We start from the raw sequence: 27,241 nt of genomic DNA, 5'->3' as shown, positions 1-27,241 counted from the left end.
CATTTGTCTGCATGACATTAACACCACTAAAAAAAGTGAGTGGAAATTTTTAGGGCCCGTTTGGATGTGGCCCAGAAGATCTTTTATCATCTTATCTACTGAAAAAAGATCTTTTTTATTTTTTAAGAGTGTTTGGTTATTATTTTTTTTTTAGCTTTTACAAAAGCAAAAACTCTCAGTAGATCTTTCTCTTAAGCTCTGATTTCCAGCTTCTCAAATCTCCTTTTCGGGAAGCTGATCCCAGAATAAGGCTTGGACAATAATGTCCTCAAGAAAATTTCAAAATGACAAGCATACCCTCCTCATTTTTCTGAACCCTAAAATTTTCTCTCGTTCCTGAGAACGGCCGTGCTGTGCCTTCCTCGAAATTTTTCTCCCATGCTTCCGATCTCCTTCCTCATCTCCTCCGATCATCCTTGGTCATCTCTTCCGATCATCCTTCGTCATTTTTTCTTCTTCCTTTGTTAGCATCACAGGTTTTTTTCTTCGTCATTCTTTTTCTTCTTCCTTCGTCACTTTTTCTTCTTCCTTTGTATGCTTTTGTTTGTTTCGTTAAGCTTGTGAAATGTCTCTCAATCAAGTTCCTGTGAAAAGAAAGAAAGCAGAATGGTGTGATAAAAATACTGAGATTATGTTGAAAGTGTGCATAGAAGAGGTGAATGTTGGAAATAAACCTCACAACCACTTCACTAAGCTTGGTTGGGCAAATATTGCAGAAAAGTTCAATAAGGCAACAAATTTGAGATATGAATATAAGCAATTCAGAAATAGGTGGGATTCTTTGAAAAAGGAATGGCAATTATGGGCTAAGCTTATTGGGAAGGACACAGGTCTTGGCTGGGATGGGGAGAAGAAAACCATTGCAGCTAGTGATGAATGGTGGGAAGCCAAAATTCAGGTATGTGTTATTCAACGAAAACCATTGCAGCCTTCTTTTGTTCTTTTGTTTTTTATGTGTGATTCTTGATTTTGATTTTGATTTTTATGTGTGATTCTTGATTTTGATTTTTATGTGTTATTCAACGAAAACCATTGCAACCAGTGTAGTGACAAGAAAACTGAGGTAGAACCAACCTCGCCTATTATTTATTTTGATTTTTGTTAAATAGACATACATATCATTGAAGAATAGTTGCTCAATATACTAGTGCTGGAACTTACACTTTTGTCAGTTTGGGAATAAATAGAAGGGTATATTCAATTTTCTAGCTGCGATTTCTTTGCCTGAATGTGTATGCAAGGACAAAACAGAAGAAGCAAGTAAAATCAAATATATTTGACTGATGAATTGTCTATATGACTTATGAACTAATCAGCAAAATGATTGGATAAGTAAACTATTTTCTCCTCTTGAAATCCTCATCCGAATCCACACTCTTAGTCTTCTGTGTTCCACAATCCAGAAGAATGAAGTGAAATTTATTGTATTAAACTTCAATTGTTTTCTGATTGAGAGTTGTGTATCTCCATCTCTCCTTCTCCACAAAATCAGCATCAAGGAACCTGACAACAAAAGTCCATAGTTTATATACATCTTCAAAATTAGCCAGGAAGCTTAATGCAGCAGTAACCACAGTTACTCCTAGCTCATCTCTATCTTTCTTCTTGTTGGTGGTAACTCCTTGGAATCTTCCTTCTTTGGTCTGTAGAACTTTCCCGTTGTCTTCTGCATACTTATCTACAAAACCAACATGATGGAGAAATCCATAGCTGAGAGATATATTGTTCCTATCAGCAAGCTTCTGTACAAGGACAGGCTCAACCTTTTCATCTTTCCAATCAAACACATTGAAAGCCAAAGCAGGTCCCCTATCAAATTTCACCTTAGGACCATAAATCTTGACTAGGGGAACCCCTTCTGCATTAGGGTGCTTCAGCTTCATCATGGAGTTCACCAGCCAATTTATAAGTTACCTCGTTCTATTGGTGATCATTATCAATCCCAAAGAGTCCACTTGATCCAAACACCTGCACTTAATGTTAAACCCCCCATTCTCACCACTATCTTGTGCTTTCTTACTTTGAAGGCTCTCAACTGGTCCTTTTGCTTCCACACTTCCAGAACCTTCGTTTGGTTTTGCAGGTGCTGTTATGTGCCTTGGCTCCTCTCTTCTCTGAGCAACTAATCATTGCTTCCACTGCCTCATTCTCATAGTCATAAATTGTCAGAAGCTTCTTGCTAGATTGGAATGGATATGAGTCTGCCACAAGCTTGAAAGCTGAGGTTCTGTTTGCTATGAAAACCATGTAGTCATTGTCACAAATGTTGAGGAACTTCATTATTCTTCTCCTCATTGCAGACTCAAATGCATCGCACAAGACTAAGGATATTCCCAGCACATCCTCTGCTCAACAAAGAAAGTGGTCCATCCTCTGCCTTTAGTCTCACAGCTAATGCACTTTTACTGTGAGATTGGTACCACAGATTTTTCTTCTGAAATTCCATGCATTTAATTTTAATCACCAAACATGTCTCTGCATAAACAGAACAAGCAATGAAATGTGAGTCTGTGACAGAAAATTCCATCCATGTGAAAGGCATAATTCTTCTCTATTCCTTTTCTAAGTTAAGAATATGCTGGCAGTGAATACCTATTCCAGAACTATGTCCATTCTCAATGTCATGGTTGAAAAATCAATCCCCCTTCTTTTTTTTTCACAAGTGACGCATTACCAAATTCTGAAATGACAAGTCTAATGATATTGTGATCTGCTTTCAAAAATCAATGTGATCTTTCCATTCAAATGACTAAATGTATTAGTGATTGCTGAGATCATATGGCTTGTGTAGTATACTGAGTAACCAGTGCAGTTGACACTTTGAAATTCCATTTAGAAATTGAAATTTAGATGCAAGTTGTTTAAGTGCTTTTCGTGCTATTGTCTAATTAGAATTGGAATTTAGATTATTGAAATTAAATTCTAATTCTGATTTGAAAATAATAGTAGAGATATTCAAGAAACTGCGTCTAAATTTTGTGGACAGTGTCACAGTGATATGGTGCTTTATGTGGGTGTTTAATTTTTCGTATAAGAGAGGTCAGGCGTGCCTTATGTTATGTATGTGTATATCTTAGGTCTAAGAGCATTGTTAGTTTAGGTGAAAGAATGAGATGAAGACCGTTCTGTTTGATGTTATTGAATTTAGCAATACCATCAAGCACCAGCTCAGGAGATTAGAACGTAGTTCTATGCTACTATATTTGAAAAATGTGAACTCATGTACCTTTTTTGTGTTCATTGTTCATATAAGTCAAAGATTGCATCTTGCTGCTTGTAGCAAGAACCAGCACAGGGTTCACACTGAGTCCATGTAAGATCACTACCTGTGTCAAAAATGAGTGACAAGTCCCTCTTGGGTGTACCAAGACCAACAACAACAAAATAGTTTCCAGACCCAAAATGGCTATCAGACTTGGTGGGTAGGGTAGTTGAATCCAATTCCTTCACACTATTTTCTCGACCCAAATTCTTAGAGAGCCTGGAGTGAATATACTTTACCCTTTCATTGTCTAGGTTCATAATATCATTGTGTGATATTGTAGCCTCTGCATTGCCATTATGATGAAGTCTGAAAGGTTGAGCCGTTCAGGTGCTTAACACATTTTAAGGAAATGCAGACTTGCTTATGCTAATAAAAAAGACAGGTCTAAGGGTGCAGGTTTCCCTGTAAAGTTCTCATCACCGTCATAAAGTTTTTTTTTTAAATTTAAAAATAACAAATAATAATAATTTAAATCCTTTCTCCTTCCCCATCTCTCATTTCTACCTTCTACAGCTCTGCAACATGATGTCTAATCTAAATGGTGTAGGTATAACTAATTAGTTATAGGTATATATGAGTTGGCTCACCACCTCTCCTTTCTCTGTTTTGCCTCTGTAAGCTATTACATTGTTATTTGTATCTTTCCAATAGTTAAATGTTAATACAACGATTTTATTGATAATTGATTTATCATGTCTAGTGTGATAGTGTCGATAGTGGGATTGAATTATTCATAACTAACAAAGTTCAAGTCCTTTTTTATATTTTATAAATAGGAAATCTAAAATTAACGTATTAGCAATCAAGCATACGTTTAACTATTTCTTACCATATTATATGAAATCAAACAAAATATGAATGCCTTGCTGTTACTTGTGGTACGTAGGCCAATAAGACCTTCCAAGCTGTAGAAGTTGTTTCCTTTTTTTCTTCAGTAGCACTCTTTGGTTCCAATCCTATTATCCTCCTAAGCAGATTTCAGAAAAGTATTATAAATGTTAAACACGTTATAGAAAACTTTAAATATTATATTATAAACTTTAAATGTTAAACACGTTATAGAAAACTTTATTAATAGAAATGAAAGAAATTTTATAAACTTTATTAATAGAAATGAAAGAAATTTATTATAAATGTTAAACACGTTATAGAAAACACGTTATAGAAAACTTTAAATTAATAAAAAGTTTATTACATTTATTGTTGCACCTAATTAAATTATTTTGCTTACTTGTACTGACTAGTGACTCCTCTCCATTTCTTATTCTTTTGGTCAATTCAACTTGTCCTTTTTTTTAATAGTGATTATTCGTGATAACACTTGAAGGTCACCAAATTGATTATCTAAATAGGCACAAATACTGCAGAACACGAGTTCTGTCAACTAGAAAGTTGATTTTGCTTAATTTAAATTATATAGGAATGTCAACCTTACCAAATATATTATAATGAGATTGATTTTTATCTCTTAATTCTCATGTTAAATATATATTATAATTCTTATTTTTTATTTTATAGGAGGATCCTGAAGTAGCAAAGTTTAGAGAGCAAGGCCTCAAATTTTTACCTGAGATGGAATTCCTTTTTAAAGGTACTATTGCTACTGGTTTTGCAGCATATGCACCATCTGAAGATTCAAGACAATATGAAGGATTCAACACAAGAACAGAAGAGACAAATGATAACATTGATGATAACACTGACATGGAAGTGAATGAGCCTGAGATAGACACGACAACTCAAAACACGTCTTCGGCAAAGGAAAATGGACAGAGGAAGAGAGGAAGAGAGGGTGATAAAAAAATTGGGGTTGCTGCCAAGCTTTCCTCACAATTAGATCGTATTATTCAAACATTTGAATCTAGTGTATCTGCTCAAGACCCAACTAGCATTACTACATGTGTAGCAAAGTTGAAAGATCTACCAGGACTTGAGCGTGGGAGTGAACTATTTTACAAAGCCACTAAACTAATGAAAAAAAGGGCAAACAGGATCACCTTTGTTGCTTTAGAAGAGCCTGAGCTACAACTTGGATGGATCAAGTCTGAAACTTAAGCACAAATTCCTTAGTTTCTCCTCTATTTGATATCATTGACACTTGCTAGTTTTGCTTGGTTATGAACCTTGGTTGTGTTATGGATCTTAGTTTTTAATTTCAGTTATGTCATGGATCTTTGATTTTAATTTTGGTTATGTTATGGATATTAGTTATGGTTTGGCTCTTGATTTTTTTATTTTCAGTTGTGTTATGATTTTTTTTCCTTCTACAGGATGTCTTCATCATTATCATCAAATGACTCTTCATCTGACGATGACGATCACATTACGAAGAACAAAGTGTTGATGTTTGCTGTAGCTAATGTTACCAATTACTTCATGAAATATGTTGTGAAAAATCCATGTAGAGATTCAAGCATGATAGGCCATCGTTGGGTATCTGAAATTCTAAATGGTCATCCAATACGTTGTTATCAGATGTTTAGAATGAAGAAACTTGTCTTTCTTGAATTATGTGATATCTTGGAAACCAAGTACAACTTAAAGAAAACTCGAAATGTCAGTATTTATGAGCAAGTTGGCTTGTTTTTATACATGTTGAGTCAACCAGGTTCTGTTCGTAATTGTGAGGAAAGATTTCAACATTCAGGTGAAACAATATCTAGACATTTCCATAATGTCTTAGAAGCTGTGTGTATGTTTGCAAAGGATATAATTAAGCCTGTTGATCCATCATTTAGGGATACTCCTGATGAGATTCTAAAAGATGCCAGATATCGCCCTTACTTTAGGGATTGTATTGGTGCAATAGATGGTACTCACATACGAGTTTGTGTTCCCTCTCATCTACAAGGAGTCTATATTGGTCGGAAAGGCTACACTACCACTAATGTCATGGCTGTTTGTGACTTTAGCATGTGTTTCACTTTTGTTTGGGCAGGTTGGGAAGGTTCTGCACATGATACTAAGATATTTATGGAGGCTTTACGTAAGCCTGCATTGCATTTTCCACATCCTCCTCAAGGTACTTAAAATTTATATATTATAAATATGTATCTTTATAATTTTGTGTCCTAACATGCTCTATTATTTTATTCTTTAGGTAAGTATTATCTTGTTGATTCTGGTTACCCTACTTTTATGGGTTTTCTAGGACCATACAAGAAAACTAGGTATCATCTCCCGCAATTTAGAATTGGGCCTAGAATCAGGGGAAGAGTTGAAGTTTTTAATTACTATCATTCCAGTCTTCGAAGTACAATTGAACGTGCATTTGGTTTATGTAAAGCAAGATGGAAGATATTGGGTAATATGCCACCTTTTGCTTTGAAGACACAAAACCAAATCATTGTTGCTTGCATGGCTATACATAACTTCATTCAAAGAAATGACAAGAGTGATGGAGAATTTGATTCGCTAGATGAAGATAATGAAGATATAGATAGTGATGAGGATGAAAGTGAAGTTGGTCCTAGTACTATAACATGGGAAGAACCGGATGCTCAAAGTACTCTACAAATGGAACGATTTAGAGAATCTCTGAAGAATATGTTTCCAACACGTATTTAATTTCTTTATTTTTTAATACTACAAGGTTGCATGTTTATGGTATGGGTACATTTGAACAATTTTATATTGAAAGACATTATTGATCGTATTATTACCAGGTTAATGATATTTTATATTTTGTTATAAATTATAATTACATAGATAATAATTAAATTATAATCTAGAATGTATGTGACAACATTACTAAAACAATAAATTAATTAGATTTTAAATACGAAAAGTAATTATGTAGAAAGGCGTATAATTATATTTTTATGAGATACATTTATTTTATTTTTATAAAAATAATTATTTTTTAATCAAAATTTCTAGAAAATATATAACAATATTTTAAATATAATGATAAAGTTAAAATATTTTTATAAATGAAATAGAAGAAAAAAAATAATTTTTATTATTTTTAATAATATTTAATTATTTAAGGCATTTAATAATTATATAATAATGTTTAAGTATTTAATTATTAGTTTTAATAATGTCAAAGCATATAATATCCTTTTTGGTAATTTTAATTATGCAAAAGATCTTCTACAATTTTATCCAAACACCATATTAATTTAAATAAGCACTTAAGAGTTTATCATCCAAACATCAAATTAACTTATGTAAAAGTAACTTTTTAGATAAGAGCTTCTTGAATAAGTTCTTTCTCTATAAGGTCTTTTACAATAATGCATCCAAACGAGCCCTTAGACAAAATAGATGAAGAATTATTAATGTTCAACCATCATTGGAAGTGGAAAGTTCATTATGAGAAAGAAAAGCAGTTCGCCAAAATGGAAAGCAGTAGGTAAAGAAAGCTCAAGTAATTTTCAACTTCTAGACATTCCATGTAGAGATAAGAAATGACAGTTCATAGAAAAGAAAAGGAAAAAAAAATGATGGCTTAAAGATCTTTATCTTTGAGCTGTTTGTCTCTACTAATCAACTATAGTTAGCTATTTTAATTTATGATTGTCAACTTGAGATACCATTAAGATAAAAGTGGTGTGAAAAAAGAGCATCAAAGTAGGCGTACGTATGGCGTCGATCATCAAGAGTTTCATCACTTGTTCTGTGAGGGAAACAAAAAACATTACAAGTTCAAAATTAAAAATAATAGAATTCCCTTAATAAAACACATATAATTTGTTTCTCAATTCTCATAAGAAAAAACCACTTGCACTAATGGGTTGGTACAAGGGTCCTTGTGGCAGCCATCATGCACAACAATGCAAATTCCCTGACTTGGTAAAAAAGGCTAGGAAGGAATTCGTAATAACCACTGAATCAAATTCTTTTGTAACATTTGGAAATATGTGAGTGAGATTTTCAAAACACCAAACAGTTATAGTATCAAATGTTGTATCTTCAAATTTGGCTTCTTTCTACGAAATAAAGTTGCAAAAACGGAAGACCGAGAGCTTAATTAGACATAGAATTCAAATGGAGCATGTCATCATTGACATGAAGACTGATGAGAAGTTTGAAATAACATTTCTTACATAGAATTCAAAGATTTCACACGTAGTCCATTGTTTAGAATAAACTGCTACATATATATAACCCGTTGTTAAAAAAAATAAAAGGTTTAATTATCCTTTTGGCCCTTAAAGTTATGACAATATTTTTTTTAATCCTTATAGTTTAACTCATGGGACCAGAAACTCACAATCACACACTTTATCTGCAGCAATCAAAACCATCATCCCATTGGAACGATCAACTTAGTTCAATGCTGTGATACCACTCCAACTTGATGAGAGACTGTCAAGAACGAGATTACATCATGGCAATTGGCAAATGCTAAGCTTGCAGAGGTCGGTGGCAGACTCAAGAATAATGGAATGTGTAGTGGCTTTGTCTCATACCTCCATTACACTTCATTTGTACCTGAGCTTGCTTCCCTATTTTTATTAATTTTGTTCATGTTTATGTGTGAGTTGAATCTTCACCGCGAGGACCAAAAGATAAAAAAAATTGTAAATATTAGAATCAAAATGAATGTCTTAAACTATAGAGACTAAAAAAAATTATCACAATTATAAGAACTAAAAGGGTAATTAAATCAAAATAAAATAAACTAGAGCAAAATAATGGTGGTGTGGTGATAGGGATAGTAATACGGGACTGCAGGGAGTAAAGGGGTTGCAGGAAGCAAAAAGCATGAGACCCATGCAGCTGGTATAATCGTGAAGGAAGATATCATCGTGCTTTCTAGAAGATATGTAGGTAGTGGAATAAGGGAATATGGTTGTTAGGATATTCCATTTTATCTTTTCTGTTTTGCTTGTGGGGCCTTGTTCCCTGCATAACAGCTATATATGTAGATGAATTAAGCGCTTTTGATATCAGAAAATATAACAGCAAGTTCTCCCTTAGTCTCTCTCTTCCTCTTCTTCTATGGAGGTTCCTAGCCCTCGAAACTAGGTGGTTCACGTTCTCAAGCTTGGTTCCTAACATGTGGTTAGACACTTTTAATCCTGAATGTCTCCTTGTAGACATATATACCTCTACATATGTGTGCATTTTGCAACCACCACCATTAGTGGAATAAAATTTTAAATGCAAACCCTTCTATGGTATATATCCTATATAGGCATTGTTAGTAGTAAATACCAACCGTGAACCAGAAAATTGTGGATTCAACCTTTTTCGTCTTCCTTCTTCTTCATGGCAGTGCTATTTGCAACTCATGTTCTTCTCTTGATATTGTCCACTGCAACAACTCTCCACTTCAGTGCAAGCAAGGCAGCAAGGCTCAATATGACTTGCAGCGAGAAGGAAAGGAATGCACTCCTCAGCTTCAAGCATGGACTAGCAGACCCTTCAAACAGGCTTTCATCGTGGTCTGACAAATCGGATTGCTGTACATGGCCAGGGGTTCACTGCAACAACACAGGTAAAGTCATGGAAATCAATCTTGACACACCTGCGGGCTCTCCCTATAGGGAGTTGAGTGGAGAGATTAGTCCTTCTTTGCTTGAACTAAAATATTTGAATCGTTTGGACTTGAGTTCAAATTATTTTGTTCTTACTCCAATACCAAGCTTCCTAGGCTCATTGGAGAGTCTGAGATACTTGGACCTTAGCTTAAGTGGGTTCATGGGATTAATCCCTCATCAACTAGGAAACCTCTCAAACCTGCAGCACCTTAATCTTGGATACAATTATGCTCTTCAGATAGATAACCTTAATTGGATATCAAGGCTATCTTCCTTGGAGTACCTTGATTTGAGTGGTTCAGACCTTCATAAACAAGGTAACTGGCTTCAAGTACTGAGTGCACTTCCATCTCTTTCAGAACTACACTTGGAGAGCTGTCAAATTGATAACTTAGGACCACCAAAACGAAAAGCCAACTTCACACATCTCCAAGTCCTTGATCTTTCAATTAACAATCTCAATCAGCAAATCCCTTCATGGCTATTTAATCTCAGCACAACTCTTGTCCAACTTGATTTACACAGTAACCTTTTACAGGGACAAATTCCACAAATAATATCAAGCCTTCAGAACATAAAAAATCTAGACCTGCAGAACAACCAGCTCAGTGGGCCACTTCCAGATTCATTAGGCCAGCTTAAGCATCTTGAAGTTCTAAATCTCAGTAATAATACCTTTACTTGTCCAATTCCCTCACCATTTGCAAACTTGTCATCCTTGAGAACTTTAAACCTGGCTCACAACCGACTGAATGGAACCATTCCTAAGAGTTTTGAGTTCCTCAGAAACCTGCAGGTATTAAATCTTGGAACTAATTCTTTGACTGGTGATATGCCTGTAACTCTTGGAAATCTCTCAAATTTAGTAATGTTAGACCTTTCATCTAATTTGTTAGAAGGATCTATAAAAGAGTCAAATTTTGTAAAACTTTTGAAATTAAAGGAACTACGTTTGTCTTGGACAAACTTGTTCCTCAGTGTCAACTCAGGATGGGTTCCTCCTTTTCAGCTTGAATATGTTTTACTGAGCTCCTTTGGAATAGGTCCTAAGTTTCCAGAATGGCTAAAAAGGCAAAGTTCTGTGAAGGTTTTGACAATGTCTAAGGCAGGTATCGCAGACTTGGTTCCAAGTTGGTTTTGGAATTGGACTTCGCAAATTGAATTCCTGGATCTGTCAAACAATCTGTTAAGTGGAGACCTATCTAACATCTTTATCAATTGCAGCGTCATAAATTTGAGTTCTAATTTGTTCAAGGGTACATTGCCAAGTGTGTCTGCAAATGTTGAAGTGCTGAATGTTGCCAATAACTCAATTTCCGGAACAATTTCTCCCTTTTTATGTGGAAAGGAAAATGCTACTAATAAGTTAAGTGTGCTTGATTTTTCAAATAATGTCTTATATGGTGATCTTGGTCACTGTTGGGTGCATTGGCAAGCATTGGTGCATTTGAACTTGGGTAGTAACAATTTGTCTGGTGTTATTCCAAACTCCATGGGGTATCTATCTCAACTTGAGTCTTTGTTGTTAGACGACAACCGCTTCTCTGGATATATTCCTTCAACACTGCAAAATTGCTCTACAATGAAATTCATTGACATGGGCAATAACCAACTTTCTGACGCAATACCAGATTGGATGTGGGAAATGCAATATCTAATGGTTCTTCGTCTAAGATCCAACAATTTCAATGGCAGCATTACTCAAAAGATTTGTCAACTTTCTTCCCTTATAGTGCTGGATCTTGGCAATAACAGCCTGTCAGGATCCATTCCAAATTGTTTGGATGACATGAAGACAATGGCTGGTGAAGATGACTTCTTTGCCAACCCTTTAAGTTATTCATATGGCTCTGACTTCAGTTATAACCACTACAAGGAAACTCTTGTCTTAGTTCCCAAAGGAGATGAGTTAGAGTACAGAGACAATCTGATATTGGTGAGAATGATTGATCTTTCAAGTAATAAGCTGTCTGGAGCAATTCCATCTGAAATTTCCAAGCTATCTGCTTTGCGGTTTTTGAACTTGTCTAGAAATCATCTGTCTGGAGGGATACCAAATGACATGGGAAAAACGAAATTGTTAGAATCCCTTGATCTCTCACTAAACAACATTTCAGGTCAAATCCCTCAAAGCTTATCTGATTTGTCCTTCCTCAGTGTCCTGAATCTATCATACAACAACTTATCAGGCAGAATTCCCACGAGCACCCAACTTCAGAGCTTTGAAGAACTTAGCTACACTGGAAATCCTGAGCTTTGTGGTCCTCCTGTAACAAAAAATTGCACAGACAAGGAAGAGTTGACAGAGAGTGCTTCTGTTGGACACGGTGATGGTAATTTCTTTGGAACATCAGAGTTTTATATCGGTATGGGAGTTGGATTTGCAGCAGGATTTTGGGGTTTTTGCAGTGTTGTTTTCTTTAACAGAACTTGGAGGCGTGCTTATTTTCATTACCTTGACCACTTGAGAGATCTGATTTATGTGATAATAGTTTTGAAGGTAAGAAGGTTACTTGGGAAATTGTGAGTTTACATGTTAACTGTTAGGAGTGAGAGACATTACAACGTGTTATTCTAGACATTAAAAATGTGAAAAGGTTTACCATACTATGTACATGTTCATATGGGGTGTCTGTTTGTTTTGCTTTCATTGGTAATAAATGTTCTTAATGTTAAGAGAACTAGACGAGCTTCAGACTTGAGCATCAAATTCTGTTTTGTATTTATGACGCATTATTGTCTTCTACTATCTGTGCACTAACAATGATTAGCATTAAAATACCTGGAATGACACACTCGGTGATTGGATTTAAGAAGATTGTTTTACGCAACGTGTAACTTAGAATTTGCCTGAATGAATTTAATTAGTGTAGAAAGTTGGAGCTTGCATAGGATTCTGCAGTTTCTAAACCCTTCCACATCTTCCTTCTCTCGCTATTCATGCATTTTTTCTATAATACTCATTAACAGGACTTAGGCAATAATTGGGTAATAAAAAGTATAATTTCTATACTATGAATATTTGAAATTAATTAACATTAGCTAATTTGATTTAAATAACAATATGCATAAAGATAAAGAAATTAAAGGAAGAAATAAAAATAAGAAAACTAAAGAAGAAAATAAAAGAAAAAAATTAAGGAAAAAAATTGTTTGGGAATTTTAACAAACACCCCATGTAATTGTTGGGGTTAAATCAATGAAAAAATTGTTGGGGTTTAATTTCATTGAAGTTTCTATCACCTAATAACTACACATTCATATTTAATAAAGGTTATATTATCATAAACCCATCATATTATCTTCACTTTAATTCCTAGTGAAGAGACCTAAATCCCTTGATTACACTATCAATCCCTTAAATTAATATAACTAAATGATTTTCATTAAGATAAAGTGTTTATTGATGCTCAATTCTTTTTATCTTATTCCTAGACATAAAAATTATTAGGTGTTTTTTGCAATTCGTAGTTCAAAGAATTTTTTAATTACAATTGAATAAAAAAAATCATACAAACAGGTGATTAAGCCAAAAACACATATTAAACATAGAAGAGAAACAATTAGAATGCTTTATTCAATAAAAAAATAGTCATTACATGAAAAATGAACCAATTATATTCAACTCCAACAAAAGAGAAGATTAGTTCATGACAATAAAAAAGCATAAAAGACATATATCACATAAATATCCTAAAATGACACCAAAATCTAAGAATACATGATAATTATCTATCATCCAAACTTAACTCAGGATAAAAAAAAAAGTAGCACATTAAAATTTTATAGGGATAGAAATGATATATTTTACCCTATTTTTTTTCATGCTTCACTTAACTCTCAACATTTGTTGTCAATGATAAGAAACTTTGGCATAGATTTGATGGAGTGGCCTATGATTCAAGTTGAAAAAGTGGGGACCTTGATATGGATTTGGTGGAGTTGTCTGTGGTTTGTCTAGAAGACAATTTTTTTTTCTTTTCTTTTATTTTGAATACTAAAAATTTGATCATTTAAAATTAGTTATAGGTTCAAATTTCATGTAATAGAAGACTTGAATTTAATAATGCAAGACTTTTTTTGTTGTTTATTTGGCACAAGAATAAATTATATTTTTTTGTAGATTATTTAAGTGATCTCATGAATTATTTTTTAAAAAGATTATATTGAACGTGAGTATTTTTATGATTGCTTAAATTTGACACTTAAAATTATTTAAAAAATAAAATGGAAATTAAAATTATGTTGCTCCTATTAGTATTTAAGTTGATAACTTGTAAAGAAAATAAAAAATATGATACTAATTTTTATGATAAAAAATTAAGATTCATTTTCAAATTAATTAGAAATAGACAATTAACACAACAAATTAATATTTCCAAATAATGATAATATATAAACTGAAAAGCTTATGCATTAAGAATGCAAATCTTCATAAGTTAGATATTTCAATAAATTATATATTTATTTTTCTCTTCTATCACTATTCTTAAAATATCACCACACAAGTAAATGAAATTCAGACAAAGACTTTAATATATGAAGACTTGTGGTCTAACAATAAAATAGCTAAGGCCATAGATAAATAATTTAAAAAAACATGCCACACTTCTTGGTATATCATATCCTCTAATTTACTTTTTAAGCTAAATATGATCTACAATATATGGAGAAATTTGGACCAAGACTTATAAAAGAAAAAAGTTATGATCTCAATAATTATGGTAGACCAAGTTAAACAAGCATTTTACACTTCTTTGTATCTTACTAATTAATTTTTAATGAAAAAGAATATAATATTCAGGCTAAGATACAATTAGAATAGACGACACAACAATCTTTCCGATTAATGACAATGAAAATTAGTTTTTTTTCACATATAAGAATAATATTATTTTGTAAATTAAAAAATAGATCAAAATTAAATAGTTAGATTGAAACGAAAGAGTCTTTTTTTATATAGATTTTTTAACCGAAATAGTCTTTAAATTAGATCATTTTCCTATAATTGATGTATTCATCATTTATAATTTTTTTTCCTTGCTTACTTAATTCTAAACATTTGTTGTCAATGATAAGGAACTTGATATGAAGGTAATGTAGTGACCTATGGTTCATGTTGAAGAAGATAGAGACCTAAATATGGTTGGCTGTGGAGTGTCCTAAGGTTCAAGATGAAAAAATGAAGGACATTGACTTGGACTTGATGGAGTAGTCTATGGTTCAAGTGGGAAAAGTGGGGTCCTTGATATGAATTTGGTGGAGTGGGAAGTGGTTTGTCTAGGAGACTAGACAATTTTGTTTTCATTTCTTTTATTTGGAATAATAAAAAATTGATATTTTAAAATTAATTATGGGTTCAAACTGCAAGTAATAATAGAATATTTGAATTTTATAAGGCAACACATTTTGTGATATGAAAGTGGTAATATATAGGTAGTATTTGAGTAATGCTCATGAAAGCCAAATTAGAAGCCCTGCAACTGCAACCAAACTTTCTAACAATCTCTTCCCGATATAAGATGCACTATTCTTAGCTGTGGCCGTTTCATCTGTCCCTTGCTTTCTACCATTCTGGGAACTTCCTTCAACTGAATGCACAAAAGAACACCAATTGTCCACTTAAGAGTTATATATTATTTCTCGTGGTTATTTATTTATTTATTTATTTTTGTCAAGAGCTTAGTGTTCATGTGGAGAGCTTGAGACGGGTGGAAGACTAAGTTTCAAATGAAACTTTTTTTAGTAATTGTTTTACAAATCATTAGGTGATTTCTAATTAATTAAAAATTTAAATTTTTACACTGTGTATCAAAATTAAACTCATGTATTAACAGCATCAAATTTATTTTCGTTCTAATTTTGATACTTTTGTTTTAATTAAGTACTACGTACTAGTAGTTGGCATTCTCATTATTTTATTATACGTACATTCTACATTCTGCTTACAACTTGCAATGAATGGAAAAAGTGGAGCTTGAACATCATTTGTCTGCATGACATTCACACCACTCACAAAAAGTGATTGGAAATTTTTAGACAAAATAGATAAAGAATTATTAATGTTGAACCATCATTGGAATAGTGGAAAGTTCATTATGAGAAAGAAAAGCAGTTGGCCAAAATGGAAAGCAGTATAGTTAAAGAAAGCTCAAGTTTTCAACTTCTAGACATTCCATGTAGAGATAAGAAATGACAGTTCATAGAAAAGAAAAGGAAAAAAAAATGATGGCTTAAAGATCTTTATCTTTGTGAGAGTGTTACTGCTTGCACCTCCTTGCTTGCTATGCTATCATTTACTTAACAAAGGTGTAATGAAAGGATTGATTTAAATAATAGTTAAAATTTGAAGACTAATTAAACCAAATTTAATTACCTTTGATTTAAAGTATTAAAAAAATTATTAATATTTTCTTAAAATGAAATTTCATTGATTTAAGCAATTTTATATTGTGATCAAAAATATTTTCTTTTCTTATTTTAGTATTCGATCTGCATAAGAATAAATCATATTTCTTAGTATATTATTTAAGTTATCATATGAATATTTTTTTTTGAGAATATTATATTGAACATGAGAAATTTTATGATTGCTTAAATTTGGCAATTAAAATTATTTAAAAATTAAAATGGAAATTAAAATTATGTTTCTCCTATTATTTAAGTTGATGACGTGCAAAAAAATACAAAATATGCTACTAATTTTTTTTAGAAAAAAATTAATATTCTTTTTCACACTTCTTTTTATATCACCAATTAATTTTTATATGATAAAGAAAATAATATTCATGTTTGAATACAATTAGAAATAGATCACACAACAACCATTCCAAATGACGATTAAATCTAGTCTTTTTTTCATATATAAGAGAATATTATTTTGTGAATTAAAAAATTGATCAAAATTAAATAGCAAGATATGAATGAAATAATCTTTTTTTATATAGATTTTTTAACTGAAATAGTCTTTAAATTAGACCCTTTTCCTATAATTGATGTATTTATCATTAATATATTGTTTGTGCCCTATGGGCTATGGTTCAAGTTGAAGCCAGAGACCATAACATGGCTGGACTTTGTGGAGTGTCCAAAGGTTTAAGATGAAAAAATACAGGACCTTGAGATAGACATGATGGAGTCGGCTATGGTTTAATTAACAAAATAATATTTAAATTAACAAAAGTTGAACTTTTAATAAAAGGCTTGAATTAAATAATAGTTAAATTCAATACCAAATTTTGTAATAATTAACAAAAGTTGAATTAACAAAATTCTGTAAAAGACTTGAATTAACAAAAGTTGGACTTTTAATAAAAGACTTGATGGAGTCCATGAAATAGAAGACTTGAATTTTTTTAATAAAATGTTGGACTTTTATTGTTTAATTAACAAAAGTTTAACGAAAGGATAGATTAAATAATAGTTAAATTCAATATAAAATTTTGTGTATATAGGAATTTTTAAAAGGGAGATAGATAAAGTAAATTCAAAATTATTTCCTATTCTAAGAATTAACTCGGGAGAATTGGATAATAAAGTCAATAATTAAAGAAAGGAAACGTCATAAAAAAAAGAAAAAAGAAAAGAAAGACACTTGCAGCAGTATAAATAATAGAAGTTTTATGATTTATATGCAGAAGCAAGAAGCACTTATACAATTAAGTTGTTTTCTATATATGCGTTGCAGAAGTTGAAGAAGTCAGAGACCTTAATATGGGTGGACTTTGTGGAGTGTCCTAAGGTTGAAGTAGTTTATGGTTCAAGTTGGAAAAGTGGGGACCTTAAAATGGAGGACCTTGACATAGACTTGATGGAGTAGTCTATGGTTCAAGTTGGAAAAGTGGGGACCTTGATATGAATTTGGTGGAGTGGCCAGCGGTTTCTCTAGGAGACAATTTTGTTTTCATTTCTTTTATTTTGAATAATTAAAATTTGATAGTTTAAAATTAATTATGGGTTCAAACCGCATGTAATAAAATGTTTGAATTTTATAAGACAAGATTTTTTGTTGTTTACTTAACACGTACAGGTTTAACGAAAGGATTGATTTGAATAATAGTTAAAATTTGAAGACTAATTAAGCCAAATTTAATTATCTTTGATGTAAACTATTTAAAGTTTTAAAAAAATCATTAATATTTTATTAAAATAAAAATTTCATTCATTTAAGCAATTCTATACGGTAAACTAAAATAAAAAATGTTTCTTGTTTTAGTATTTGGCACAAGAATAAATTATATTTCTTTATAGATTGTTTAAGTTATCGTATGGATTTTTTTTTTGAAAATATTATATTGAACGTGAGTATTCTCATGATTATTTAAATTTGTCACTTGCAATTATTTAAAAAGTAAAATGGAAATTAAAATTATGTTTCTCCTCTTATTTAAGTTGATAACTTGTAAAAAATATAAAATATGATACTGATTTTTTTTTTGAGAAAAAAAGTTAATATTCTTTTTACTTCTTTTATATAACTAATTAATTTTTATATGATAAATAAAATAATATTCAAGTTAGAATACAATTATAAATACATGACACAATAACTTTTCCAATTGATGATAATTAAATCTAGTCTTTTTTTCCTATATAAGAGAATATTATTTTGTGAACTGAAAAATTGATTAAAATTAAATAATTAGATTGGAAGGAAATAATTTTTTTATAGATTTTTTAATAGAAATAGTCTTTAAAGTACACCCTTTTCCTATAATTGATGTATTCATCAATTAATTGAGTTAGATATTTCAATAAATTGAATATTTATTTTTCTCTTCTATCACTATTCTTAAACTATCACCATAAATGAAATTTAGACAAAAACTTTAATATATGAAAACTTGTGGTCTAACAATAAATAGCTAGGACCATAATTTTATAATTTAAAAAATATGTCACACTTCTTTGTAGATCTTCTAATTTACTTTTTAAGTTAAATATGATCTACAATACATGGAGAAATTTGGACCAAGACTTATAAAAGGAAAAACTATGATCTCAATAATTATGATAGATCACGTTAAACTTCTTTGTATCTCACTAATTAATTTTTAATAAAAAGAAAATAATATTATGATTAAAAAAACAATTAGAAATAGACAACACAACAATCATTAATGACAATGAAGATTAATTAGTCTTTTTCACATATAAGAAGAATATTATTTTGTGAATTGAAAAATTGATCAAAATTAATTCGGGAGAATAATTCGGGAGAATTGGATAATTAAATTGATAATTTAAAGAGGCCAGCGTAAAAAAAGAATGGAAGAATAATTTAGTATTTGGCACAATAATAAAAAAAGGTAAAAAATAATGAAAGTGAAGAAAAAAACAGGCAGGGCAGCAGTATAAATAATAGAAGTTTGATGATTTATATGCAGAAGCAACAACTACACTTGTTTTCTATATATTCTTGGCCTTGTAGGTGATTCTGATTGGGAATCTCTCCAATTTGGTGTATCTTGGCCTTGTAGGTGATTCTGATGTCGAACCTCTGTTTGCTGAAAATGTAGAATGGCTATCAAGTATGTGGAAGCTTGAATATCTTGATTTGAGTTATGCAAACCTATCCAAAGCATTTCATTGGCTACACACTCTCCAATCTCTTCCTTCTTTGACCCACCTATCTTTGTCAGGATGCTTACTCCCTCACTATAATGAACCATCCTTGCTCAACTTCTCATCTCTGCAAACTCTCCATCTTTCCGATACTAGTTATTCCCCTGCCATTTCTTTTGTCCCCAAGTGGATATTCAAATTGAAGAAACTTGTTTCTCTTCAATTATCATATAATGAAATCAACGATCCGATTCCTGGTGGTATTCGAAACCTCACACTTCTTCAAAATCTTGACTTGTCTTTCAATTCATTCTCATCTTCTATACCTGATTGCTTATACGGTCTTCATCGTCTCAAGTTCCTGAACCTAATGGACAACAACTTACATGGAACTATTTCTGATGCCCTGGGAAATTTGACTTCTCTTGTTGAACTTGATTTATCAGGTAATCAACTTGAAGGAACCATTCCAACTTCTTTGGGAAATTTGACTTCTCTTGTTGAACTTGATTTATCAGGTAATCAACTTGAAGGAACCATTCCAACTTCTTTGGGAAATTTGACTTCTCTTGTTGAACTTGATTTATCAGGTACTCAACTTGAAGGAAACATTCCAACTTCTTTGGGTAATTTGACTTCTCTTGTTGTACTTAATTTGTCATATAGTCAACTTGAAGGAAACATTCCAACTTCTTTGGGTAATCTCTGCAACTTAAGGGTGATAGGTTTATCATATCTCAAACTCAACCAACAGGTTAATGAACTTTTAGAAATTCTTGCTCCTTGTATTTCCCATGGACTCACAAGACTTGCAGTTCAGAGTTCACGACTTTCAGGCAATCTGACAGATCATATTGGGGCATTTAAAAATATTGTGCAGCTAGATTTTTCCAACAACTTAATTGGTGGTGCTCTTCCTAGATCATTTGGAAAACTTTCATCATTAAGATATCTCGATCTCTCTATGAATAAATTCAGTGGAAATCCATTTGAAAGTCTTCGATCACTCTCTAAATTGTTATCTCTTCATATTGACGGCAATCTTTTTCACGGAGTTGTCAAGGAAGATGATCTTGCAAATCTTACAAGCTTGACGGAGTTTGTCGCATCGGGGAACAATTTAACTTTAAAAGTGGGTCCCAATTGGATTCCTAATTTTCAACTTACCTATTTGGAAGTGACATCATGGCAGTTAGGTCCCAGCTTTCCATTGTGGATTAAGTCAAAAAACCAACTTCAATATGTTGGACTATCTAACACGGGGATTTTCGGTTCTATTCCCACACAGATGTGGGAAGCACTTTCTCAGGTTTGGTATTTAAACCTCTCTCGTAATCATATCCATGGTGAGATTGGGACTACATTAAAGAATCCAATATCTATCCCAACTATTGATCTAAGCTCAAATCACTTGTGTGGTAAATTACCCTATCTTTCAAGTGATGTGATTCAGTTAGATCTTTCAAGCAATTCATTCTCTGAATCCATGAATGACTTTTTATGTAACGATCAGGAACAGCCAACGCATTTAGAATTTCTGAATCTTGCATCAAATAATTTGTCAGGAGAGATACCTGATTGCTGGATGAATTGGACATCTCTTGTGGATGTAAATTTACAAAGCAACCATTTTGTTGGGAACTTACCCCAATCCATGGGTTCCTTGGCAGACCTGCAGTCTTTACAAATTCGTAACAACACACTCTCAGGAATATTTCCATCCAGTTTGAAGAAGAATAACCAATTGATATCCTTGGACCTTGGGGAAAATAATCTTTCAGGAACTATTCCAACATGGGTTGGAGAAAACCTCTTAAATGTGAAAATCCTTCGCCTTCGATCAAACAGTTTTGCCGGCCACATTCCAAATGAAATATGTCAGATGAGTCTTCTTCAGGTTTTAGACCTTGCACAAAACAATCTGTCTGGCAATATACCGAGCTGTTTCAGTAACTTGAGTGCCATGACACTAAAGAACCAAATTACAGATCCTCGTATCTATTCTGAAGCACAATATGGTACGTCTTACTCTTCGATGGAAAGTATAGTTAGTGTGCTACTATGGCTGAAAGGAAGAGGAGACGAGTACAGAAACATTCTGGGTTTGGTAACAAGCATTGATCTGTCAAGTAACAAGTTATTAGGGGAAATACCAAGAGAAATCACATATCTAAATGGATTGAATTTTTTAAACATGTCCCACAACCAATTGATTGGTCATATTCCACAAGGTATAGGTAATATGAGATCATTACAGTCCATTGATTTTTCGAGGAATCAACTTTTTGGTGAAATCCCTCCAAGCATTGCAAATTTGAGCTTTCTGAGCATGCTAGACTTGTCATACAATCATTTGAAGGGAAATATTCCAACAGGAACTCAATTGCAAACCTTTGATGCCTCCAGCTTCATCGGCAACAATCTATGTGGTCCACCACTGCCCATAAACTGCAGCTCCAATGGGAAAACCCATAGTTATGAAGGAAGTGATGGGCATGGAGTGAATTGGTTTTTTGTCAGTATGACAATTGGATTTATTGTGGGATTCTGGATAGTGATTGCTCCTTTGCTGATTTGTAGATCATGGCGGTATGCCTATTTTCATTTCCTTGATCATGTGTGGTTCAAACTTCAATCTTTTCGCTCAGGTAGTATCACTGTTTAGTGTTGCTTAGAATACTCCGAAGTTTTATCATTGTATTGGCAGCTTGATCAATTTGTAGTCATTGCTATCTTCTTTTTTTTTTTCAAATTTGAGAGACTTATTTAAACTCTGTTTTTGGATGTAAAGAGGGAGAGTAGCTGAACGTAAAGAGGGGAAGGATAGGAGGTGTGGGGAAATGGAACTAAGGATAACCAAGTAATTTCAAATGCTTTGGTAGTCTCAATAGCATTTTTGGTAGTGACAATAGTAACCCATATATATATAAATGATTATGTGTGTGATACAACAAAATCCAGGATAGATAAAACAACCCATACCAACTATACAAATTACAAGTTAATTATTATTTTTACATATTTTGATGCACAATAAATAGCACCAACACAACAATGTTATATTTACTAATATATTTTTTAATATTAACTATTTTAATACAATTAATACTTTTATTTGAACAACATAGACATTATCTTCATTTTTTTTTCCTTCACCGTCTTCACCCATCTCCCTTTGTTACTAAAAAATGTAACAATTACAGTAAAAGTTAATTTCTTATGAAACATGCTTCATTTAACTTATTTTAAAAATTAATGTTATAACATTTTTATTAGATGTAAATAAAGAAGAGTAATTATTTTAAAAAGAATTATATAAACATACACTTATTAGTATTGGATATGACTTTACACTCCACATAAAACAAATTCAATAAACGACACGTGAATCTTTTGTTCATAAATTTAGGGACATGAAAGGTGCATACATTTTTCTAGTAGTGTCACAGTCCTACTATTGTACGTATCCCATTTTTTCTCTTTTTCAGAATGATAGATACCACCACGCATATTGTTTCTGGTTCTATACTCCTTTCAGGACAGATTCCTCCATGAAAAGTGGTATTTGGCTAAAGAGTGTTGTGTAGGTACGTATAAAAAAAACAATTCGACACGCAAATTTCCAAACAGAGCACTAAAATGGCAAATATTACATACCTGGATATAACTAAATTTGGGTTTATACAACTGACTAATAAGATTTTAAAAAACAGTTTGCCATTGCAATTTCTACTTGATCATGGTTTACTAAACATTTTCTTTGAGGAGTCTTTGTAATTGCAACATGACAATAATTAATTATGATTGTATCAATTATATTTGTCCATAGTATTTTCAAATACAAAAATCACGAGAAAACTACAACAACAACTGTGGTGGGTGAATGCATGCAAGTGATGCAACACAAACCTTCGGGTGGGGTCGATCCAATTCAGATGGCTATGACTAGGAGGGATGGTCTAGCTATAGGCCCAAAATGTTTGAACTTCGAATCTACATTTGGGCATAGACCTTGAGTGAGTTTATCAGATGTGCATCAAGCATTTTTTTTTTCTGTGGCTGTGCAAGATCTTTTACAGTTGCTGATGTGTGTAATTATAACCACCGCCATGATTGGTATGAGCCTCTGTCTAATCTTAAAGTAAAGTTTTTCTGCCTTTGATGAGTGTTAAATTGACTCAATATAATTGTTGTAGTTATAAACAATTGTACTTCATTATAAAGAGTTTTTATCTGCAATTTAAGTAACACGTTTAATCATAAAGTAATAGTATATACGTACTCCCAACAATGGTGGAAATAAAACTAACAATGATCGACATGATAGTTATCAGACTAATTTAATAGTATGAATAACACAACAATTGATTCTGGGGGAAATAAAATAAAGTGAAAAAACTTGTGTAAAAGGCAGATACACTTTGATAAAGGGGATCTAAATTGTTTTACAAAACATGAACCATATTCGACTTAGCTGAAATTATGGTTAGAGTAACAGGCAAGTAACTTTGTTACTTTGATTTTGATGTTACTCCACACCGGAAAAATGATATATATAGTAACATAACAAGCATAATTAATTAGATTTCTTTATTTTACACAAAGAATCAAATTTTAATTTTCTTTATGATATCAAGAGTCTAATCCATTTGATTCAACAGACTATACGTGAGCTGTTAGAATCAAGAATTTAAAATTAATTTTATTCATTGAAAAATCATTGAACCCTAATCAATAAGGTTTAATATATCGTTAGTGGAAGCAGAGAATGGAGAATGGAGACACATGAGATGATGCAAGGAACAAAAGTTTATGCAAGTGCTATCAACCGACATGTTAGATTGATGGGCTTGTCCACTGGGCCACTCATGTTGGGGTTGATTTCATAAAGATTTCGTACAACTCTTTCATCACACAGTAAAGGGAATTTGCTGTCAATTCAGTTCTCACTATCAGATTAAATTAAACCACTGCTCTAACGAGGCACGTATCATGTTAATAAATTTAGTATTTTTAATGAAAAATTAAAATAAAATATTTCAATAAATAATATACATGCACTTACACATATAAAAATGTTATTTATAATAAATTTATTAATATTTATAATAATTATCTTAAAAATTATAAAATAATATTTTTACTTAGTTAATTAAGAATATCAATAATAAATATAAAAATTGTAAATTATAGGATAATATATATGTGTGGAGACAATACTTATAAAGTTATTGACTTTTTATTTATTTCATTTTAAATTATAGGGACAGTTTGTATTCACATATATTATATTATGACAAGTTAATGAAAAGCTTGTGGGGTAATTGTCTCCGCACTATATAGTAACAGTGTGTTAACTAAAAACTCTATTTTTTTCTCTGTAAATAATAAAAAAACCTCAATTTTTTTAAGTGAAATTAAAAATTGTAAATATATAATCATAAATAAGAAATTCATTTAAAAACGTCAAAATACTAAAATTATATATAGCGCCTTTATTTAACAACGATTTGACAATCGACGATTCCTAATTAAGGATATACTGAAACCTGCGGCAAACAACTGAGGCAAACCACGTGAAACTAAGGAATATAATTCTCGAAGAATTAAGGAATTTCTGCTATGTAGCAGTAGTAATTAACTAGTTTTTTTATGCATAAAAGTAGTAATTAACTAGTAGTTAAGAAGTTGTTTTGTGAGAGTTTTTGTATTAATATAAAATAAAATTGTATTTGAAAAATTAAATAAATAATGCTGTACACTCATACTGCATGGTCAATAATTTCAATCTTTTTGCTCATGTAGTATCACTTTTTAGTGTTGCTTAGAATAAACCAATGTTTTATCATTGTATTGGCAGATTGATCAATTTATAGTCATTGCTATCTTCTTTTTTTTCTTCAAATTTGAGAGCCTTATTTAAATTCTGTTTTTAGATGTAAAGATTTGCATATTTAGTATAGTTTTGTTCTTAAGATCAACTAGTTGTAATTCTGTGATAGAAAACATTAGCTAGAACACGTAGATTAAAATTCAAATAGTTGGTAAGTACTTTTAGTTTTGAAACCACATGTTGGGAATCTCTCCAATTTAGTGTGCACTGGATAATACTATTCTCTAATCCAAATCACATATTCGCTTGAATTTATTTACTTGAGATAATGAATGCATTCTTGCATGCCCACTTTAAAATCAACCTTACCTTTAATAAGCATTATTCTTTCACATGTACCCGTTTTGCAACTATGTACAACTTAAAAGGCAAAGAGACAATGCTTGGCTTCATCAAGACCAGTGGCAAGGAACAGGAGCACGATAGCAAAAAAGCATAAGCATGATCTTGTCTGCTATTGGTATTTAAGACCTATAAAACATTGAAAACATTACATTGTGAACATTTCACGTGAATCATTGAAAACTACAATCTATTGTATCCTGAATGAAAGACCATTTGCAGAATTACCCTCCTCTTAAATGCCAAGTTGCCAAATTATTGTTGAAATTTATGGTGTGTGGACTCCAACTATGTATGGCCAGGTATGTAGGCTTCAAAAGTATGACTTGATCAGTTGCTCAAATTTGAGAGGCAATGTGTTCTGCCACAAGACGACGCAAAATCTTTCCGGTGGCAGTCTTGGGCAAAGAATCAGTAATGAAAACCTTTTTAGGGACTTTGAAAGATGCAAGATTCTTCTTGCAATATCTTAGCACATCTGCATCATCAATGTTTGATCCTTCTCTTGGGATGACAGCACAATATATCTATTAAAAGGTAAAAATAAATATGATCAATATATACAAATTTCAAAGAACTAATAGACACATCATTTGAGCAAATTGCAATCCACAAATTTCTGAATTTTTTTCATTTATTCCTCTCCTAGTACAAACAAGAAAAAAGGTCATATACTAATCTTTTGAGAATTTTGAATTAATTATGAAGATTACGAAATATTGAACACTTTAAGGAAATTTTGGTAATATTGATGAAAAACAGTGAAGAGGTTCAAATAAAAATCGTCTGCTCTCAAATAAAAATCGTCACATGGTAATCCAAAGTAGTTTTTTGTCACATGGTAATCCAAAGCTAGTTCCATTTGCCAAAAGAGGTTCAAATAAAAATCGTCTGCTCTCAAATAGAAGAGTTTTCTTGCACACCACAAAATGTTGGTACATGATTAGAGTGTGATCTTTGAGGGCAGAAAGTGATAAAAGTTAAATGCCACATAAATCCTCGATTCGGTTTGGATTGACTTTCATGTACATGTTACTAAGAAATAAAAAAAAAATATTAAATGTTTTATATCAAAATATATAAGCGATATATGATACAAAATAGTTTGTAGTAATAGTACTTTAACTTGTATTTTGAAAGACTTCTCTATATAAACAGCATTATATAAGGTTCACTTCCATTATTTTTGGAAATGTCTATTTTTTCACCTAACGGAAAGGAAAACATCATGGAGGGAATGTTCTGTAAAAACAATTTGTTCTTCATATCCTTATTTTGAAACAAATCTTTTAAAATTTGAAGTGGTGGTTAAAAAATTTTCAATTTGATTTTTCCTTGCATATACCACATTTGTGTTAAGCAAAATTTAGATTCCCATATAACATCTCCAATATGCCAAGTACCTATAAACAAATGTATAATGATTTAGATTTATTTCTTAATTATTGTTAAAATCTAATTGAAAAACATAAAATTATTTGTAAATTTAATATCCTGAATTGAAAAACATAAAAACACACCTACACAACCACACCAACTATTTTTTTTTTCAAAACTATCCCCACCTCAATTTAGTGATATAATTTTAGTTGTCTTTGTGTGTGTGAGATGTATTGTTAATATTTATAGCATCCTTCCTCATAAAATTTAGGGATATAAAATAATTTGGTTTGCCTTTTATGTTTG

At 31.7% G+C, this 27,241-nt stretch overlaps 3 protein-coding genes across 6 annotated transcripts in view; all 3 read left to right on the top strand.

The window, feature by feature from the left end:
* LOC114389548 (receptor-like protein EIX2) overlaps positions 1–22,208 on the top strand; it is a 31,768-nt gene extending 9,560 nt beyond the window's left edge. Inside the window, exon 2 of the mRNA XM_028350241.1 lies at positions 19,731–22,208. Within this exon, the coding sequence (XP_028206042.1) occupies positions 19,731–21,985 (2,255 nt within the window). The 3' untranslated portion in view covers positions 21,986–22,208. The remainder of the gene's footprint in view (positions 1–19,730) is intronic.
* On the top strand, positions 96–6,938 carry LOC114389551 (L10-interacting MYB domain-containing protein-like). 4 transcript variants are annotated; one of them, XM_028350246.1, is made up of 4 exons: positions 97–476; positions 717–898; positions 4,784–6,287; positions 6,366–6,938. In XM_028350246.1, exons 3-4 carry the CDS (start codon positions 5,537–5,539, stop codon positions 6,830–6,832), a joined length of 1,218 nt encoding a protein of 405 aa, XP_028206047.1. In that variant the 5' UTR covers positions 97–476; positions 717–898; positions 4,784–5,536; the 3' UTR covers positions 6,833–6,938. The 4 variants fall into 4 exon arrangements, with proteins under 4 accessions (XP_028206048.1, XP_028206047.1, XP_028206046.1 ...); XM_028350247.1 differs by having other exon boundaries at positions 96–898; positions 4,881–6,287; XM_028350245.1 differs by having other exon boundaries at positions 97–898.
* Positions 9,134–12,483, top strand: LOC114389550 (receptor-like protein EIX2). The gene has a single exon (XM_028350244.1). It carries the CDS (start codon positions 9,485–9,487, stop codon positions 12,281–12,283), a length of 2,799 nt encoding a protein of 932 aa, XP_028206045.1. The 5' UTR covers positions 9,134–9,484; the 3' UTR covers positions 12,284–12,483.
* Positions 22,209–27,241: the final 5,033 nt, after the last annotated feature.

The sequence above is a fragment of the Glycine soja genome, chromosome 16, assembly GCF_004193775.1.
Source record: "Glycine soja cultivar W05 chromosome 16, ASM419377v2, whole genome shotgun sequence".
In the NCBI taxonomy this organism is placed as follows: domain Eukaryota; kingdom Viridiplantae; phylum Streptophyta; class Magnoliopsida; order Fabales; family Fabaceae; genus Glycine; species Glycine soja.
Note: the sequence above shows the minus strand (reverse complement) of the source record. Positions and strands in the feature narration are given on the sequence as shown.